At 33.9% G+C, this 21,131-nt stretch overlaps 2 protein-coding genes across 3 annotated transcripts; both read right to left on the minus strand.

Annotated features, from left to right (window-relative positions):
- Positions 1-6,411: 6,411 nt before the first annotated feature.
- LOC105329019 (coiled-coil domain-containing protein 39) lies at positions 6,412-16,338 on the minus strand. 2 transcript variants are annotated; one of them, XM_011430125.4, is made up of 21 exons: positions 16,148-16,338; positions 15,804-15,923; positions 14,697-14,843; positions 14,370-14,528; positions 13,867-14,088; positions 13,565-13,756; positions 13,365-13,468; positions 13,006-13,243; positions 12,693-12,782; positions 12,209-12,373; positions 11,799-11,936; positions 11,366-11,482; positions 10,518-10,657; positions 9,409-9,484; positions 9,080-9,239; positions 8,445-8,623; positions 8,147-8,215; positions 7,925-7,987; positions 7,549-7,665; positions 7,221-7,365; positions 6,412-6,795 (listed from the first exon to the last, which is right to left on the minus strand). In XM_011430125.4, the coding sequence occupies exons 1-21, from the start codon at positions 16,244-16,246 to the stop codon at positions 6,707-6,709; spliced, it is 2,829 nt and encodes a 942-aa protein (XP_011428427.3). In that variant the 5' UTR covers positions 16,247-16,338; the 3' UTR covers positions 6,412-6,706. The 2 variants fall into 2 exon arrangements, with proteins under 2 accessions (XP_011428427.3, XP_011428428.3); XM_011430126.4 differs by lacking the exon at positions 10,518-10,657 and adding an exon at positions 11,003-11,142.
- Positions 16,339-17,347: 1,009 nt separating this feature from the next.
- On the minus strand, positions 17,348-20,903 carry LOC105329018 (perlucin). The gene is made up of 5 exons (XM_011430124.4): positions 20,762-20,903; positions 20,431-20,534; positions 19,201-19,291; positions 17,704-17,917; positions 17,348-17,469 (listed from the first exon to the last, which is right to left on the minus strand). The coding sequence occupies exons 1-5, from the start codon at positions 20,805-20,807 to the stop codon at positions 17,439-17,441; spliced, it is 486 nt and encodes a 161-aa protein (XP_011428426.3). The 5' UTR covers positions 20,808-20,903; the 3' UTR covers positions 17,348-17,438.
- Between the last annotated feature and the right edge of the window lie 228 nt (positions 20,904-21,131).

A 21,131-nucleotide genomic window follows, 5' to 3' on the forward strand; every position in this document is an offset into this window, starting at 1 on the left:
AGTGGCATACTGAAGAACCACAGCTCTATAGCAGTTAACTTTATATACACAACAACTACATGTATCTTAAAGTGGTAATTGGTGATATTTGTATAAATTTGAAAAAATATCCCCTGAAGTGAAGAGTGGCAAGAAAATTGAAATTTCCTCCATTTCCCCCGATTGGCTGCTATTTATACCCCAGAACCGGCCTTTAAAATGAATCTTAATCAGGTTCACTTTCTTTTATGAATGCATGTAATCAAAATCGCAATCACAATTACCACATAAATTATTTTGTTGAAAACCATAAATTCCCTTAATTTTACAGTCAATGATTCATTTTGTCTCTCTTTTTATCTCTAAAACATACCAAAATATGATAGTAAATCTTTTATTAGCATTTTTTCGACAAATATTTGAAATGACAGATACATGTATTTACAGAGAGATCTTTCTTTTTTTCCACAGATATTGAGATGGCATGCACGGATATTTACAGAGAGATACATTAGATACTCAGGTCACCAAAATGGGGAATTACATGTGACAAGGGGCGTGACAAAATGGGGATAGACCTGTCCGGACCCCTGTGGAGATATCGATAAAGTGGACAGTCAAATGCTTGGTTCATGGCTACCCAAGGTGTATGCTTATATGCCATTACCTTCCGTGCCTTGGATGGACGACACAAATCTATCCAATTCGTGGGTAGATATAAGGAGGCGTCCACTAAATTACAGGTAGTAGGGTTACACGAATGTCCCCACAGACAAGGCCAAAAAAATAAAATGGTCAGCGAAAAGACATAATCTGATTTAAGAATCTAAAGCAAGGTTTTTTACAGGTACGTGTATAATGTGTGGGAATATGGTTATTTTAATGATTGGCACTCTCTGGTGACAAACATTTATGAACTCTGTACCCCTTTGAGATACATCACCATCAATCTAGAAGTCTTATTCATGATTGGTGGGAGGACGGGTATAACAATTTTCAACCATGATAAGACATTTCTTTTAAATTCTTATTTTAAAAACTACAGGAGATGAGTGGTGTTAATTCATGCAGATTCAGATGATAGGTAATGAGAGCTCGATGCTATGTTATAACCTCTCCAGGCTATATATCTATTGTTGCAGGAAGAGGCGTATTGTGATATCAAAATCGTAAAATTGTATTTTTAATGTAAAGGAATCATTACTTGACCAAGATTTGATTGACGGCGCTATGGAGAAGTGTTTTGATGATAATTCATTTTAGAAGGACTTTATTTTTTCTTGCAGCGCTCAAATGTATCGAATTTCAAATTTTGCTTTGGAGAAAAAAAAACCCACACCATTTATATAAACACGTTAGCTCGTTTAGCCTATAATTTATTTGGAATTTGGATAAATTCCACGATTTTAGATAATATTGAATGACTGTGTCCAATAGTCAAATGACTATCATAAACTGTGGGAAAGTATGACTATCATATGCAAATTTCATAAAAACAGCATTTAAACACAAGGAAACCTTGCAATATTTTGTTAACAATCCATTCTTTTCCTTTTTCTTGTTTTTGGTTACCGAAACACAGCGCCAATTTACAAATGTCCTTGCTAAAAAAAATATTCAACTTAATCTGTTAAAAGAAAAAAAAGATTAAAAGATAACAGTTGCGCAATTTGTTCTAAAAGGTAATTGACCATGCCGCCCCGAGATAGATATGGAATGATAATCTCTGCCATGTTTTACACAAACAAACAAACAAACAAGTAAACGCTTGTATGCACAACATTGAAAGAAGAAAAACTTGAATTTCTTGAATTCATTATTTTCGTACGGAAATGAAAGCATGCACTGGACGAACATTACATTGCGTTGTTGTTGTAAATAAAGATTGTATCTAATAAGCTTATACATATAGATTTGAAGAACAAACGTATCTATATTTCTCAGTGTGTATCCAAAGTTTCATAACTATTTTAATCTGTAATGTCGCGTCGAGGTTGCCACGTTGTATGCACGGTATTTTGAGCTTAAGTCATGGTCCCTCAAAAAGTTGTTGAGTCCTCTGAAAGTTGTCGAGTCATGTGCAAGAGTTCAATGTCCGATGGGTATTGTTATCTACTTTTTTTTAATTGTAAACACGTTGGTATTTAACCTTTATGAATAAATAGAAATGTTTTTAGATAAAGGGGCTTGATTCGTCGCAAAAAATGACATGAATGCTAAATGGCCAGGGACCTTGGGCACACCCGATAGCGCTCATAGTGTATCCACCCCTTGTTCACTGAAATATGAAACAATCATCCTCCTAGATCTGATTTATCGTCCACACAAACAAATCTTTTGGGGGGGGGAGGAAGACAACATGTGTTGGACTGATAACTCTCAGGCTAATTAAATAACCTTTAAGAGTACAAGGTACCATACTGCTTACTTGAGTTACAACGCAGGAGTGCAACTACCTGTACTTGCATGTATATTACAACTACATGTATAACAAATCGGCAACGCAAATATGTAAACATAAAAAACAATATATTATAACGTAGTCAATAAATGACAGTTGCATAAAATTATATCTATTTTATATGTTCTTCAAAAAGGTGTTCGTATATGCATAATATTTAATTGTAGTTTTTATTGCGCGTACGGTATTATTATTTATTTTTTTTGATTGACGACTATATTTAAGCATTTTTACTGGCCTCCTATGTTGTCTAATATTTTTTGTGTAAATGGACGAGGTTTGTATTTGTGTTGTAAGATATGGGTTTTTTGGGGTTTTTTTTTTGGTTTTTTGGGGGGGTTTTTTTGGTTTTTTTTTTATTAATGTGCCACGTATTTCTACTAGAATATGTTGTCTACGCGGTGATTTTATTTGGACACAAAGATATGTTGTTTGCGTAAAGGTTTTCATTTGGGTTTTTTTCATGGGAGGTTTTCATTATAATGCATTTGTGCCGTAAGGTACACGAATGTCGTCTTGGTCGTTTACTTTTGTGCTGTAAGATATGTTTTCAATTGTTATATTTTCGTTGGCTTCCTTAGAAACAACAGAAACAAAAAGTCAGTGTTACACCAGCGAAATACCAGAAGATGCACCCACATATATTTATACCATAGTAACTCTCATCTATTGAAGCTATAAATATTTAATGCTCTTTTCTTATAATTCTTGCTCGCAAAAACACAAACAAGAGATGAGATGCGGGTGTAATCCGTTTTAACATGAGCCCGATTCCTGTCAAAGTCACGGAATTGGAATACATTGCCAGATCAATGAGGTACAATCGTTGCTGTCATTAGCAGATTCCGGCGCGCGAAGGAATTGAAAAGTTTTGTGTCAACCGCCAGTTAAGAACCAATATATTTGCAACATTGCCAGCTTGTGTTACGAGCATACTTTGTTACACGGTTTTATCAGCATTATCTGTATTACAAATTACTTTCTTTCATCGGTAAATTATCTACTATCACATAATTACTGCTACAGTTATCAGATATTGGTGGTCGTATCATCGACATAGAAGTTCTACTGAAAAGTGCATTTGATGTAACATCGCAATGGTTTAAAGTATCTCAAAGAATTAATAAATCAAACTTTTTGGTCGAAGTCAGTTAAATTTCAACAGTTATATATAGACATTTCCTCAATTCCTTTTAATTTTTAATTTAAACATATTTTAATAATAATTCAAAAGGATTGGGCAACAGGCTATGCCTATGTAAACCCTTTCAAGGCTCTCTCAATTCCTTTAGCTGAGTAGTATCACTAGTTTTCTGGTGCCATTAAAGACAATTCATTATAAAAGGGACACATAACATAAAGACCGAAAGAAAGACGATTCAATAGAATAAATATACATGTACTATCATTATGGAATTATCAAGTAGAATTCTATTAGTTTCCAAACGGTTTCTACATATTTGCATTGCGCTTATGGTATCAGATGAACCAATTTATTATCAATATTATCAATATTTCCTCGTCCAGTTGGAAGGTGCTTGAAAGCAAAACGTTTAGAACAGTTTTGGTTTTTTTGTTAGATCTTTACATTATTTATATATACGACAAATATCCTTAACCTGATGAAAGTTATTGTAATCAATCAAATAGGTACTAAAATATTTTACTGCGTTAATTTCCTGACTGATGGGTTTGTTCAGTTTTTGGTGATATATTTGGGGTATTCACGATTTCAGTTCTAGACATTTATTTGCAGTGTATGTTTGCATACCTGATTGTTTTGTTATCAAAGGACCGCGGCGAACAGAATTAGAAAATGTGTATAATTGGTTATGTATTGATCTTTACTGCATGTTTGTTTACATGTACCTGTGTAGGCAAATAAAAGAGAAAATATCTCTTTATTAAAACCATTCCGAACTCTTTACTATTCAATTAAAACCCAGAATTCTCTACGATGGGAAATTTCGTGTGAATTTTCGAGCTAACAGATTTCAGATCTTAATTATGAACACCGATTTTAATCTTTAATTGATCTCGTGTTACAATCTTATTTTCTCGGTCTATCAGATCATTTACAGTCCATTTGACGTGATGTCATGTTCTGTTATCGTAAAGGCATGAAGGAATATCTGAAGGGATATCTATGAAAAGGCACTCATTTGTAACGTAATTGAACTATGCGTCACAACAATGTTTCGGTCATGTCAGGGAGCAATTCTTTTGTTTGATTCACACCCGACATCTATGTCACCGGCTCCTAAAGCAAACACAGTAATGACACCGCCAGTTCAAATACAAGGACCTGGGCTCCGATTTCAAACACCAGAAACACAGAGGAGTCTTCCCACATGATATTTGCTGATATCTCATCTCTACAAAAAATTCCACCCGCATGTTTGATAACAACTTAGTGTTTGAACTTCAAAGTACATCAAGTTGGTGCCGACTGCAAGGGCTGAGCATGCGGACGAAGGATATGTTAAGGCATGGTGCATTAAGAGAGAGAGAGAGAGAGAGAGAGAGAGAGAGAGAGAGAGAGAGAGAGAGAGAGAGAGAGAGAGAGAGAGAGAGAGAGAGAGAGAGAGAGAGAGAGAGATCTCGTTCAGTTGTAGTATAATTTTATAAATGACAGTACTAGTCATGTTTTGTTATTGACAATTAGAAGTAACAACAACAAAGCAAAGGTTGGGATATTAATTATCTGTGACCGTATTTCGAAACACGAGAATTCATTGAAGAATTCATTACAAGACAAATTCGTTGAAGAAAAATACATTTTTTTTTTCGATTTTAAAAGTTTAGTTATCTTTTTCACTCGTTCTCTCTCTTTCTCTTTTTCATAGTCGAAGACCCTGTGATTGACCGAATGGCGTTACGGAATACATGTAATCCAATTGATGTGTAAAATTGCATTCATATGCAAATTTTGATTATGCAATAATAAAAAAAACCCATAATTTAAAATAGAATTAGGAGGGACGTATATACTAACAGTTAGTATATACGTCCCTGGAATTAGTAACTTCATTTTCTCATTATCGACGCCTGGCTTTACTGGAAGTGTGTACATATAATACATTTGTATGTTCACAGTACACAAACATCAAACTGTAATATTTAATTTTAGCCCCAACACGCGAAAGCCTTGCACGCCAAAGAAAATTTACATTGAATATTAGGTACGGAGGTTTAAATATACATGTCTAGGTATCATGAATGGACTCGATCGAGGTAATCCGACTTGCATTAAACAGGGTTGATCTATCTAATTATAAAGCAATGGTTATATCTCCGTTTTAGTGGAAAGTTTACTCCTGAAATAAAAATGAAAAGATCAACCGCCGATTTAATCTGGTCATCGAGGACAGAGACTGGAGCCTAAACACCGAATGTCAATCAAGCCCCGATCCATTGGGCCGCTAGATCGCTCCAAGCGATATGGGATTTAGTTTGGGCTTTATCTCCCGTATTCTAGACCGCCATCTGAAAGCCCCCCTCCATTAAAATCTAGTCCATGAATCCAACAAAACTGTCAGTCTCCAAATCGCCCTCTAATTGGATTCCGCGATTTTATTCTCATGAAGTCTGCTGGCATTTGAAAGCATTGATTTTAGTGCGTCTGGAAAAACTTTTACTTTCATTTTTTTCTTCTATTTCTATTACACACTGATCAGAAATCTTTCAGAATCTACGGGTTTATAAAGATTTACGCGGACAAAGTCTGGAGCTTACGTCATTCTATCTATATTGCACTTCTTTATCGTTCAGAATCATGAAACACAATGCAAATGTGCTTGTTATAATAGTTCTCTTGGGCCTAATAAAAGATCTTTTTTAATATTTGCAAAACAAAATTTGTGGTCAGTGTTACCCATTGCTGCATTCAATTGATTTATTTATCATTTTTACAAAATAGAGCAGCATTTTAAAAAATTTTGAAACATTTTTTACTCCTAGATAAAACTAAATTCAGTGAAATAATTTACTTCAGTCTACATATTAAACAAAACAGTATCAATTTACAAATATTTCTTCTCATTCTTTCAAGTTCACAACATAGATTTACAGACATCAAAGATAGTATAGTACAAAGAAGTTTTTAATAGAACCATTCACACACTCATACAGTCCTTCAATAAAGCATTCACAAACAAAATTTTAAAAAAAAAATTGTGTATGCCTCAGCCTCCGGCTTATATTATCACAGTCGGTTAAGATACATTGTAGATCCTGGACGGATGGTTGTACGGAGGGAATGACTTCCTACCGCCTCCCTGTTCCGGCTCTGCTTCCTGAACTCCTGACGCTTCCCATGGAGCTGGAGCTACGGGAACCGGCAGGGGAACCCATTGCTGAAACAAAAGTATGATATCAATTAAACATATGGCACAATGTTCCAAAAAAAAAATACACGGAAATTTATCAAAATTTTTTAAAAGTTCTATTTAATGATGAGAAAATTTTTTCAAAATAACTACATTAAGGTTTGAGGTATTAAGCAAGACAGAAAAAGTAGAAAGATATTTATAAAGCTTCTTGGTTAAAAACAAAAACCAATATTATAGATTTACATGTATATAATCTATAGTAATTTTTGAAAATACATTTGTATACAAGTAAGTAACATAAAATCCTTCCTCATAATTACAATGAGGGTTATCGGTTTATGCAATAATAGAAATAAGGATAACTTTTACCATTTCTTTTAAATTTCAAAATCCTGAAACTAGCAAAACATGACAATAGATATATATAAATGTAAGCTGATGCTAATTACCCCCAAATTCTGCGCCTATCTGGACTGGTGTTGGTCTCCCACTACCGAGGGGTGATTTGATGCTGGAACTACTACGGACGGATCCTAGACTACTGCGGGCACTTCCCGGCTGTCGACCGCTTGGGGTGGGGGGAGGAAGGTTGGCCTACAAACCATACAGGAGTTATCAGAACTTGTTCAATCATCATTTCTTTAATATATATTGTTATTCAATAAATGAGAAGAAATATACAAAACGCATTTCTCTCTGCATTTTTCAATCATTTTTAGTGTCTTTTTACATGTAAATCTATTAATGATTGTTAACAGATCTGGAAAGTTTTTGGACCTGTGAGAAGTACATGTTGACAGCTTCGCCAATATCTGGATGCTTCTGGATAACGTCTCTGATCTGTTGCATGATTTGTCTGTTGAACTCACGAAGTTCACGGACATCAAAATCTTTCTGTAAAGAAAATACATCAATACTGAAACTCGGTACTGACAACTACTTGTAGATAACGTACATAAAAAAAAAAAAAAACCCATCTCAATATCAATTCATCCTAGCAGTTACACAATTCTAGATTAGGTACTATTCAGAAACCTTTATTTTTGAAAGAAGTTGTTGGTTTTTCTAAAAATGGTTACATAGAAAATGATAAAGATTCTAGCATTTGTTTTAATTAAATCACAAGGAAAATAAGAAAAGAACATAGATTTACCTCCTCATTTGTCTCCCCTTTGGCTTTCTTGGCTGATCTAAGCTCTCTGGCATATTTGGAGTTCTAAAATTAATAAAATCTTTATATAGAAACATTGTGGCGACTGTTGTAAAGATGAAAAAAATGTGTTCAGGTGTGCATGGTTTTGAAGCCTTTATTTTTATTCAGGTTATTTTCCTATATAACATTATTACATACACTGTGTGTACATTGGATATTTACCTGCTTAGCTACTCTCTCAAGTTTGTTTCTCAAATCATCCAGTTCCTTATTCAGCTGTAATCTCTTATTCTGAAAAAAGCAAAATTCATAATGAATGTTTTACTGTTATGTATACTAAATCCACCATCACCAAAATTTTGAAATCCCTCAACTCATTCCTCAACTCAAATCCTTCAAAGAAAAAGTGCACAAGTTTGGGGTACGTGAAATCTCATATTTGAGGCTGAGTATTGACTAAAGGAAAGTTGGTGACAGCTGGGCTAGTATCCAGTATTAAGTGGGTTTATATAGTTCTTACCTCCTTCTCCTCAATCATCTCCTCGTACGCCTGCTCGTCCCTGGAGAGGTTGTCCAGGGTGTTACTCATGGTCTGTAGGTCCTCCTGGAGCTCGCGGATCTGACGCCGCTTGTACTTGAACTTGTCCATGACCGCCCTCATCTGCTCCTCGAGCTGTCCTTTCTCCTCCATCTCATCACCTGCAAAACAAAGAGGACACACATGAGGGCAATTCTACCTTATATACCGGTATATTAAACTATCATATACACTGTAAAAAGAAATCATCTAATTTTGGGAAGGCAAATTTTTGTTGACTTTTGTTATTACAGGTTCTTGGGAAGGTTATTTTGGTGGACTAGGCAGAAATAGGTCTTTGACTTCAGATAATATAATTTGTAAAACGGAAAAAAAACCCCCAAAACTGACCCATTGTTAATTCTAATGATTGCACAGTATTAGATGAAAGAACATGCACTATGTTTCTTAATTCTTTTTAATGCTACGACTCAATCTTACTATGCTGTAATTGAAAATGTTCAATGTCATTCTTAGCAAAAAGAGGAAAAAGATTTATATAGAAACATTAATTCTGGTAAGGACCAAGCGTTCTGGTTTACATGTTAAACACTTTTACAATTACATGTAGGACTCACTAGACTCTGTGACTTTGTTGAAGCTTTTCCTGTACGTTTCGTTCCGGTTGTTCATCAGTTTCAGGGTGTTCTCCAGGGCCCGGATCTCCTTCTCAGCCTTCCGGATCTTGGCATCCAGATCATCTCCCTCTCTCTGGAGTTCCTCCTTCTCCTGAGCAGCCTAATCACAACAGATTCAGATCAACAGGATTAGATTCAAAAATCGATGTCAAACAATCCAGCAGAATCATAAAGTAGAAAAGTTCAATTTTTATTGGCGGGGGGGGGGGGGGGGGGGGGATAGGCTTGAAGTATGAATATCTTTTTTATTTTGAGGGTTTCACACATACCTTGATGACATAATAAGCTTGTGATCTTTCCTCCTCTCCCTCTGGAGGTGCCATGGAAACCATCAGGATTTCATATCTGGAATTCACAATTTTTTTTAATAAAATAAGGTTTGCCAAGTAAAAAAAAAATTTAAATATGATTTAATCATTATTAAATGTATCATTAAATTTTGATACTCTAAAGCTTTAATATATTTTTTCCAATGAATAAAAAAACTGTTTTCGATATAAAGTTCACAAAGTAAAAACAATCTAACTAAAATATAGTTTAATTATCTAGATCATCGAAATATCACATCACTGATACTCATGATGCTCTGTTTTCATAACTGATAAAATTTTGGAAAAATTAATTAATGAGACATGTTCACATTTTTTTTAAGAATGTATGTGAAGACTGACAAAAATGTATAGTGCAAGAATTCACATAATTTTACTGAAAAAATATATTTTCATGCAAATTAACAAAAGAGGATATCAACACAGTTAAAGGTAAAGAAAGTAAAAGGAAAGATATAAAAGACAGTTACTCTGTATAACATGGCAGAGGTCAGATTACATACAACAAACAGATTACTGTAGATTCCTAATTAAACAGGAGAAATTGATATTCGCGTAAAATTGAGAATCCACATCTGGCAGAATTTAAAATCTTGCTTTTATTTTTCAGACAGCTGTTAACAAAATGAAACTATAGCTATGGTAAGGATTTGGCATTCATGATGTTATATTCTGGCAATTTAATGCAAAATTGTTGAAATGCGGAATTAGGTAATGGCATAATATAGGGAATCTACAGTATTGGTTTACAGAAATATTCATCTAAATGCTATCACATTCATCATAGACAGAGATACAGACAGATAAGTAGAAAGGTAAAATAAGTTTCAAGGACTCTGCTCATGCATAAAAGAAAAAGATTAAGACTTAGTGTAAAACAGTAAATAGCTTGCATATCAACATTTCATTGAGATATATAAGATGAAATCAAATATTAATAAAAGTCAGAAAAATGGGATTGAGGTAATCTGAGAAATAAAGGAAAGTATATGTAATGTTTTGGAGAGACATGCAGACATTCTAGTATCTAAAGTCAGCCTCGGACCAACCTCTTCCTTAATTTATCTATCTTTGATATTCTCTCTTGCAGCTCTGCGCTGATTTGCTGACGCTCTGTGTTAGCAGAACGATGCTGTGCCTCCAACATCTCCTTATGAATGAATATTTCTTGCCGCCTCTCTTTCATCGCCTGGCACAAATTATTTAAAACTAATTAACCAAACTTAAAAAAAAATTCGTGACCACCTGAAGCTAGCTGTGAGCACATGAAATGGAAACCCCCTCCCCCCCGCAAAAAAACCATTTCATTTCCTGAATTGTTAGTTTTTAAATATTACTTTAAAAAATCCTGGCTCCATAAAACTAATTAGCGCTCACTTTTGGTCTAATCTCACTGTGACAAAAGGAATATAAAGCGGAAAAAAGTAAAGTGAGGTAGAGATTAAAAGTAAGCTGTTCTTAGTTTTTATGGCTCCAATTCTAGCTTTCACAGTGAGCTTCAGAGTAGCCATTCAAAATAACATGACAAACAGACCTGCTTTTTAATTTCTCAATCTTGGAGATTCGTTCGTGTAATTCGGCAGAGATCTGCTGCCTCTCAGCCGAAGCAGCACGATACTGAGCATCTAACATCTCCTTGTGTATACCTATCTCTTGGTGTCTCTCATTCATGGCCTTTTTTACAGGCAAGTAGTCAAATTTTCAAATAATCATTAAACAGTTATGGCAAACAATTTCAGTAACGGTACATTTTCTTCCTAAAAATCATATCCGTATTACTTTTGATCGATTGTTTCATAATTTGTCCGTTTTATTTTTAACTTTACCGTTATCAAGCTCATCAAATTTTTTTTGTGGATAATAATCCATTGACAAATTAAAGTTCAAAGTTCAATACCGTTTCCAACTGCAGCCTTCGCTTCTCTAAACCAAACACTTCATCTGCCCTAGAATTCAGCATCTCTCTTAGTCTCTTGATTTCAAGTTTGAGAATATTCTGATCCACCATCATATCCTACAAAATTCAAATAAAATGACATGTATCATATTCATGAATTCATAAACTTTTCCATGAATGTATTTGTGATCAATTATCTACCAAACTAAAACTGACATCCATCATATTCATTAATTCATTAACCTTTTCATGAATTTGAATTCAATTATCTATGCATCACATTCTGTAATTCATTAAGTTTTTCATGTATTTGTGTTCAATAATCTATGGAACTAAAAATGGCATATATATGTGTCATATTCATACTGAATAATACATGTATATGGAAAATTTTGTTTTTCAGTTGTCTCCCTTAAACAAGCTTAATTCTAACCTGTTTGTTTCGTATGATTTTCCTCAGCTCTTTCTCTGAGCTGTCGTTGTACAGGTTGAGCTCCTCTATCTTACTGGTCATGTCACCCTTCTCCGCCCCTGACTTCTCCAGGTCTCTCTTAACTCTGCGAATGTCATCCTAGAAAAAGTATCAGATATCCCCACTTAATGTAGATATTTTGCTATTATAGAATACAAAGAATATATAATCTTGCTTACATAACATTATAATAGATACATAAGTCTTGCAAAATTTATATCCAAAGACAAAAACATGCATACTAAAACTGATTTTTTATAACTTGAAACAGAATAAATTATTTCAAAATTGCTCGTTTTTATCAATGAAAAATGAAATAAAAATATCGTTCTTCATAATTTTTTTTCAGATTAATTTATTTTGGCATGTACCTGAAGCCTCTTGAGTTGGAGGGTCAACAAAGTGTGAGTGTTATTCCTCTGGTCCAAGTCATCGTTCAGATCCTTGATTTTGGCTTCCAAGGCAATCTTTTCTTCGTTGCTTCGCTCTCCCTGCATTCTGTTAATTCTCCTCTCAAGTTGTTGAACAGCAAAGTCCTACATTGATTTGAAACAACATTATACTCATAACAGAGTCATAAAATTAACCCTTATATACTGAGATATCTGTATCATTTAAACCCGGGGTTCAATATTTTATGGGGGGGTTCAATATATCGCAGCGATATTTTGAACCCGGGTTCATAATATCGCATAATATATTGAACCCGGGTTCAATATTTCGCGGTATCAAAATATTATATGACACCGGGTAATTTAGTTACAAACTATATACAAACTTGACCAGCCATCCTATATTTTTAAGGCAACCTGAAGTGAAATAATCAGTATATACTATTTAATGAATGCTGCATACCTGATTGTATATGATTTCTTGTTGTTTGAGGGCATCTGTGTCCACTTTGGATATCTTACTGTTGAGGTTACGAATGGCCGCTTGGCTTCCCTAAAATCCAAGAAAAACATGAAACGACAGTTTAATATCATGTACATGTACTTTACCCATACAAAGTATTTAGTATTTGGCATTGATTATTCACTTTTCAGCAAGTAAGGAAAGATTTGATTTAGGGCATTTCTTTATATATTCTCAAAAATATGCCATAATATATGCATGGCATTAAAGATACAAATTCAATATGTTTACTGGAACTCCAAAGACTACTGACCTGAATTTCAGCTTCTGTGTTCCTCTCCTTCACTTTACATTCATGCAGCTCCTGGGTCTTCCTGAACTGGAGGTCCCGGAGGGCCTTCAGCTTTTGGTCATACTCTTTCTGCACCTTCTCCTCCTCTTCCAACAGCTCGTCCATGCGTGCAGCTCTTTCCTCGGCACTTAGGGTTGACTCTGTGGCTATCTTTAGTTTTTCCACCAAAGTTTCCCTCAAATCTTTTGCCATTTGAAGTCTGAAAAGTGTCAAAAAATATTTCTATGAATTTTATCATTTACCAGTATGTTGTGAAAGTACTATGGACTTCCACTGACAAAATTTTGAGGTAATAATAAAACTACCGAAAATATACTTACTTGTTGGTTTTCTCTTGGACATCCTTCTTCAGCTGAGAGACCTGTGACCTTGTGACCTCAAGGTCAGTAGCAGTGCGGTCAACAGTGCGTTTCAAGGCATCCAACTAAAAGATATTATGCACAGACATCATGAGTGAAAGAAAGAAATACCGGTATTCATGATTGGCTGGTTATTTGATATTAAGCCTACAACTACAAACCTCATCTTGGAACTGCACTCTCTGTGTTTCTGCCTCTTGGTAATCAATTCTAAATTTGGCTGACATCCTCTCTGCCTGTGAAATCTTCTTTTCACATTCTTTGTTATTCTCTATTTCATTTTCCAGGAAATACTGTTTCTCTTTAATATTTTCTTCCCTCTTTCTAACTTCTGCTTTCACTCTTGCCAATTTCTACAATTTGATTTTCCTTACAGATTAGGGTCATTTTAATGTATGTATCATCACAATTGAAAGAAGAAGCCAAATCTATACATTACATATAAGGTAAAACAAGAACAAACCGCTGCAAGGAGATCCATTTCTTTGTCACGACGCTGCATTTGCTCAATAGTATGTTCCCACTGTTCTATCAAGTTTTGACGCTCTTGATGAGCCTTTCGGAAGTCCTCGGCAGTTTTGTCCAGTTCAATCTGAGCTGTTAAGGTTTCTGTTGTTTCATGTTCAAGTACATGCTTTTTCTGCTTGGAGTCATCTGTTAGTCTTTCCATTCTTAATGACAATTCCTGAAAATCCCCCAAAAAATAGTAATGTATAAATGTCTGTCACATTCCTGGTATGCTTAAAGTGGTTCAATTATTTTTCACACAGATGAAGAATATCAAGTTACTGATAAACACAGTGAAGTAAACATTAATCATCCTCTATTCTTCTGAAAATATCAAGATTCAAGGTAATTTCCTCCATTCCTTATTTATAACATGATGTGAATAAAATCATTAAAAAAAAAAAAAAGAAAAAAAGAAAAAAATTAAACTGCAATCATACTATGCAATGAAGCACTGACCTTGATTTTGCTTTCATCTTGTCGAGTGTATTTCTGAATGGCCATGGAGTCCTCATCCTTCCTTGCTGACTCTTCCAGCCATGCCTCCAAAGCCTGCTGATCCCAGTTCATCTGGGATTTCATCTCCTCCAACTTCTGTGTTTGCTTGAATATGTTGTTCTGAAAAATAAAAATTTTTCATAAAAATCAATCTGCAGTACAGCAAATTTGCTTGGTATCGATATTAATATACAGGATTAATTTTTGGCAAACAAGATTGTGTATAAGATAATTATAATACTTATATGCTTTGCCATAATAAAGCACCATAAAATTAAAGAAAAGTACCTCAAAAACATTCTTTTTCTCTTTGAATTCCTCTAGCTCTTTCTCCAATTTTCTGACTTCTTGTTTAAGACGGCCTTCTTCTCTTTGAGCTATCATCAACATGTGATTTTCTGTGTCAATCTCTTTTTTGCGGGCATTTGTAAGACCCTGTAAAAAAAAAATATAAAGAAAAACGATTAAAATAAATCATTATCAATAAAACAGTTTAAAAAAAAAACAAGTTGGTGTAGCTTATAAATGTATCACAAAACAATGTAATTCTTTGAATTTAATGAAATAATCTGATTTGTGCAAATCAATAGGTACATGACATGTACTTATACCGAGCGCAGCGAGAGGTGGGCGAAGCCCGCCTCGCGAAGCGAGGATTAATGGTAACACGTATATATAAGAAAATCAGTGAAAAATGAAAGTTGAATCAGGGGTACTAAGGCCAAAAAAATTTTCTTCCAGCCCTGGGCGCCGCCATATTGGCAGCCATTTTGTTTTTAAAAAGTTAGTTCGAACAGTGATTGACTGGTACTTATCGATGTTTATTGCCCCTAAACTCGATTAAAATTTTCTAGTGTTTCAATAATAGGTAATTTGAATTAAAAGAAATAAAAGAGGACACCAGATAAGCTTCAAAAGTGCTTCAATCAAGAAACACGACTAGTTCTATGTATATCTTATCAAATTATCAGATGGAAATTAAAAACATTACCATCAAGAACTGAACTTTTAGATACTGAATAAAGTATTCGATTTTATTACCCCGTTATTTATATGAATTAAATCGATAAACAATGAAAGAAGAAATTTAAAAAAAGTTCGGAATAACGTTACTCTCTTCGGCTATTTCCGAAGACAAAACATGTACGTTTTACGTCTGAAACATGACGTCATAATGTCGATTGAGCACGCAACGTTTACTTAAACTTTAGCTAATGATTTGAGTAGGCAACCAGGGGGATCCTACTGAGTGCGTTCAAATAAATTTTGATCTACAAAAATCAAACTGCACTGTGTTATATCTGCGCTCGGTCCAACGGTCACACCGTTTACATATTAGATACAAAAGCATTTATCGGTTTATGTTTACACAAATCAGCAATCCTATTTCCAAACCTGTGTGTGTTGTAGCTCCTGTCGAACATTCTTAAGATGTTCAGACATAGCATGGATGCGGTCATCAAATTCTTCCAAATCATTTGTGGCAGCAACTACCCTCTTCTGTCTATCTTGAATCTGTGTATCAAAAATTTGTCAATGAAAACATGAAACAAAGATCTAAATGTTGTAAAATTAAGTTTAATGATATTAACGAAAACAAAAATGAAATGATAAGTATTCTGTAAAGATATTCTAAGTGATATATATTACAAAATCATAGCGATAATTATTTACGAAGGGGGGGGGGGGGGGGGGATTCATCCAACAATGGCAACATAAGCATTTTTCAAAGGTTTTACCTGGTCTTCCAACGCTTTGTTTTCGGCATTCGCCACAGGCATACTTAAGCCTTCGTCCCATTCTATCTCACTTAGAATACTATTTGTTCCTCGACTCATTTTGGATGAAATAAGAGACAAACTCTCCGAAGATTTATTCACCAAAATGCGTCGCCGGAAGAATGTTGTGTATTGCTTTGGATACAAACTGCCCGGATGTAAATAAAAGACTTTTACATTTCGAGCCCGAATTAAATGTCTAAAAAAAATCGTGCCCGATGATAAATTGGATTCAACGCTATTGTTTGGTTTTCTAAAATATCTTTAAAGTAAGTTCTACATTTTACGATGATAAACTAGAATTATCAGTCATGATATAATCATGATAAATAATTATTAATTTATGTACATGTAAGCAGTTTTAGAATTTTCATAAAATTTCCACTGTTTACCGTTTGAAAAAAAAAACCCTTTGGACTTCATAGGGAAAAAGAAGAAAATAATGGTTTACTTATGGGCGCTGATATCTCACGTTAATTAAAATTGATTGTTTGAATGGTTTTTAATTTTTTTTTTTTTACGTATGCTGTAGACTGTACATTTACAATCGTCATGTTAAATGTACATGTGGCGTACGTAACCACGGTAACCGTTTCGACTATCATAAGCATAAAAATTAATGGGTATTTTATTCTTTTTTAAAATTCTCAAATGATACGAACATTATCAGGAGCATAAAAATATTGACTTTGAACGAATATTTTAAGGAATTATGATTTTGTATTCAATATCAATAATGACTTGGAACAGTTATTACTATTGCTGTGTTATGAAGGTACATATTCCACAAAACTTTACTTTCAAAGATTTTTATTCAAATAAGAGTATATATGACTACAAAAATGTACATACCAATGCTTATATAATTTCTAGGTAAAATAAAACCATGCTGTTGAAAGTTGCATTGCGTTTGCATTATCCTAAACTACTGGCATTTTGCGAGGTTTTCAAACAGTTCACAATTTATTTATTAATATTTAGATGTAAATATTCATCTGCTTCATATTTTTGAATAATTTATTGAATAACCTCGACAAATATTCACCTACAGACAGACAGTTATCATAGATATAAATGAAATAAAGGGATATTAAGATCGTAAAGTCTAATAAAATTACATGAAAAATTAGAGTCAAACAAATAACAGAACAACTCAGAACTAGAGTCAGTGTAAAATGTATCTTATTTTATTTTTTCTCCCAAACATATTAAAGCTGTTCATAAAAAACAAATGTCAATAGGTCTTCGTTTCCTACCCAATCACTGTTTCACCAACATTAATCCTGCACAAAAACAAAAAAATGAGTTTAAAGAAAATGGGGATTAAAAAAAACGTGACATTACATTTTAAAAATACATTTTTTTTTTTCGTTGTCAGCAGCATATTTTGCTCTTCGTTAGACTATAATATTTTTTTTTTGGGGGGGGGGGGGGGTTAGGAGTGAAAGGTTAATTCATATCATACTGATACAAAGAATAAACATCGAAAAGAGATCTAAAGGATAATCAGTTCTTACGCAGATTTTTCGCAAATAAACGAAAGTCTGTCATAACAAGGCAGGTCGCCCCAGTCTGCGTTCAGGGTTCGCTCCAGACAGAGGCAGTGCTCGTTATACCGGTAGTTGTTGGGCATTCCTGTGTGCCAACCAGTGTAGGTCATAGCCGCGTGGGTGCTGAGCCACACCCATTCTCCCTCCACTAATATATCGCTGCCCCCGAGCCAAAAGTAGTCTAAAATTCAATAGGTTTAACTAGATTGCAAGGACACCCCTGCGAATGTTATTGTCATTCAAATTTTAGATCACGTGGTTTTATTTGACCCTTTCAGTTCCGCAGTAAAAATATGCCTCGTGTTTATAGTCTATTTTAAAGAATCTAGGTACTTGTAGTCAAATATAAATTCTAGAGGTTTATTTATTTTAAACTTTATCTTCATTAATTGGTGGATAAAATGTGTTCTAGAAATAAATGTAACAATACAAAAAAAAGGGTTTTTTTCTGCTGTTGCGACAATTAACATGCGTAGTAGAGATCCCCCCTAAGAATTAATTTTCGATCCGCGCCTGACCTAGTAATAACATCAATAGTGAAACAGACTGTACTATTTTATGCAGAATGTTCCTTGAAAATGGCTCGATATACTTAGTTTTTATGCAAAACATTCACCCATTATTTTAAAAAAAAACATGGTATTGCACACCACAAGCATCAAACATGGCTATGATTTTATTAAGCAACCCAATGTTTATATTATCAACCACTCTTCACGTGGTTTTAACTAACGATAACTCTGTTCTGAATATCATCGTTTAATTTAAAAAACCGCTAGATGGTGAAATAAGACATACATCTTAAAAGATGTTGATGTTTTAGCATAAATCCAAGTAGGATATGATAAGAAAATCGACGAGTACTTACGTATTTTGAGAATATTATCCGAACACTTATACTTCCGCTCGAAATTTCACAGGAACTGAACAAATCTCGGTGAAGTCTTGTGAACTTTCATTCGAGCACCTCTAGATTTATTACATACTTAACAACGATAAAGAAAACATTCCGAACACATTCGCAGGGGTGAAGGATATCGTTCTCTCTCGAAATTAACTTTTTAGAAGATAAAAATGGTGTTCCATGAATTTATCAATATAACATACCGCAAATGAATGAAAATTCTTAAAATTATAAATTAAATCTATTGCGTGCATGGATATTATTCTCTTGTTATGATTTTTAAGTGCTTAGTTTTCAAGTTTTTGTATAGTTTTTGTATAGTTTGATCTTTTAAGACTTAGTATTATAATATACACACTGTAAAATCGCATAGGCGTCGGAACCCGGGAAAGGGGGATAGGGGCCTTTTTTTTGCAAAGTTATATATTACCATAACCTAAGACATTTTTTTTTTGCTTGTCAAGAATTTTGATAAGTCTACCCGCCCCCCCCCCCTTTCAATTTGCTTCCGACGCCACTGCATTGATATCTAAATCATATAAGAAATAAAGATTAAACACCATTCAGCTGTCTAGCTTTCTGCTTCAGAAAACTGTCTTCTGTGGATGTTTCCACTTCGGCTAATGTAGCCCCATACGTCTTACAATAGTTCTGCAATATTTTGTATGCGCAAGTTACTTATCTCGATGAAAACCATTCAATCACATGCATCATTCTGCTTAAAAAGAAGATGAAAATGTAAAACATTAACAATATAAAGTATATCTTTTCAAATTACATGTTTAAATCAAAGTGTAAACCATATTTTTTTTAAACTCTGAATTCACGACATGGTTCTTCAGCACTCGGAAACTTTAAATAAAAATAACCCTTAAAAATACATGTTTCGACTAAGACAAAAAATAGTTTGTATAGAGGTATAGAGCTTTACACGACCCCGTCAAATACGTGATGTGATTCAGTTGCTTGCACGAGTAGGGAGGAGGACAAACGAGACATTGCACTTGAATCAGACCTACATGTCTGTGTAAATAACTACATTACAATTTATTTCTCTAATCGTTTAGTTTTATAACTACTAAAACAAAGTAAAATTGTCCCTTTTTTTATGATTGATGAACGCCTTCATCGACTTTTATGAATACTGTCTAAAGTTTTTAACTTTATGATGCAAAAGAACAGTATGGTTGAAACACAATCACTAAATCAACGAAACAAAAAAGATATGCAACGGAAAAAAACACAATCACAAAAAAACCCCATAAAACAAGGACAGGACAATGGTATGCAGCTACAAACGCCAAACACAACACAACAAAAAAAAAACCCGGAACGTAACAATATTATTTCAACCACAAACATTACACAACAACAGAACAATAACATGCAACAATGAAAAAAGAAAAAGAAAAAGAAAAAAAAAGAAAAAAGAAACCAACAAAACAACCACAAACACAACAACAGTACTATACCTAGTATATAATGTTATACAGCGATATAAATAATATAAACAACATCGAATACAGCGAACAGAATATCAGTCGAATGGACAAATTGTACATCAATGATCAGCTCAAACAAACGCAACACAATATAATATTGGTATTCAACTAATATTCAATATTGGTTGAATATATTCAATATTCAACCAATTCAACTCAAACAAGAGCAGATTTGCACTGCACATATTAGGTGCACTGCACATAATAGGTGTAACGAAAATCAAAACTGCAGACAATTCCAGTGTTTTATCTACATGCAGCAATGTATGGTGTTTACTACTGATTTACCAGAGCTTTTATCCACTCCAATTTGTAGCGAGTTTCAAACAGGTAGCATGAGTTTGAATGCTGGACCCATTTGGCCGGACAGTTGGCAGAGCTGGTCTGAAACACTATAAATACAATGTAATACCAACCCCTGTACTAAGTAAGAGACAGTATTACAGTAATTCTGTCAACAACAAATGATTTTTCAGACGAAAATGATTAATTTGCCATTAAATAATTGAATATAAAATAAGATATTCGATACCTTTAATTAAACATGCACTAGAATGAAATTGAAGATAAAACACAATAAAATACAATATAAGACCGAACGGATAAGAAAAAAACTTACCAAGAAATAGACTGAACAACACATTTACTATTGATAAAATCAGCATTTTATCTATATATGTTAGAAATGAATATTATCATGAATCAATGTCTAAATTACCGTAGAGACAATCATTTAAGATAAGAATGTTAATATAAGTTTGTATGGAAACAAAGAGGGAACATAATTTTTATGTTCATTGGCTTTCCTTCTTTCCGCGTCTCTTCTCAAAATATTTAGGACGCCGCCGCTGCTGACGAAGGAGCTCGGCAATCATATATAATTATTCTCAATTATCTTTGTGCTGATATACATTTTGTGACACATACTTGTATAAAATACATCAGATTTACCGTAAAGAATTTTCTTCTGTTGCTACCGATCTTCCGGA

Source organism: Magallana gigas, chromosome 8 (assembly GCF_963853765.1).
Source record: "Magallana gigas chromosome 8, xbMagGiga1.1, whole genome shotgun sequence".
In the NCBI taxonomy this organism is placed as follows: Eukaryota; Metazoa; Mollusca; class Bivalvia; order Ostreida; family Ostreidae; genus Magallana; species Magallana gigas.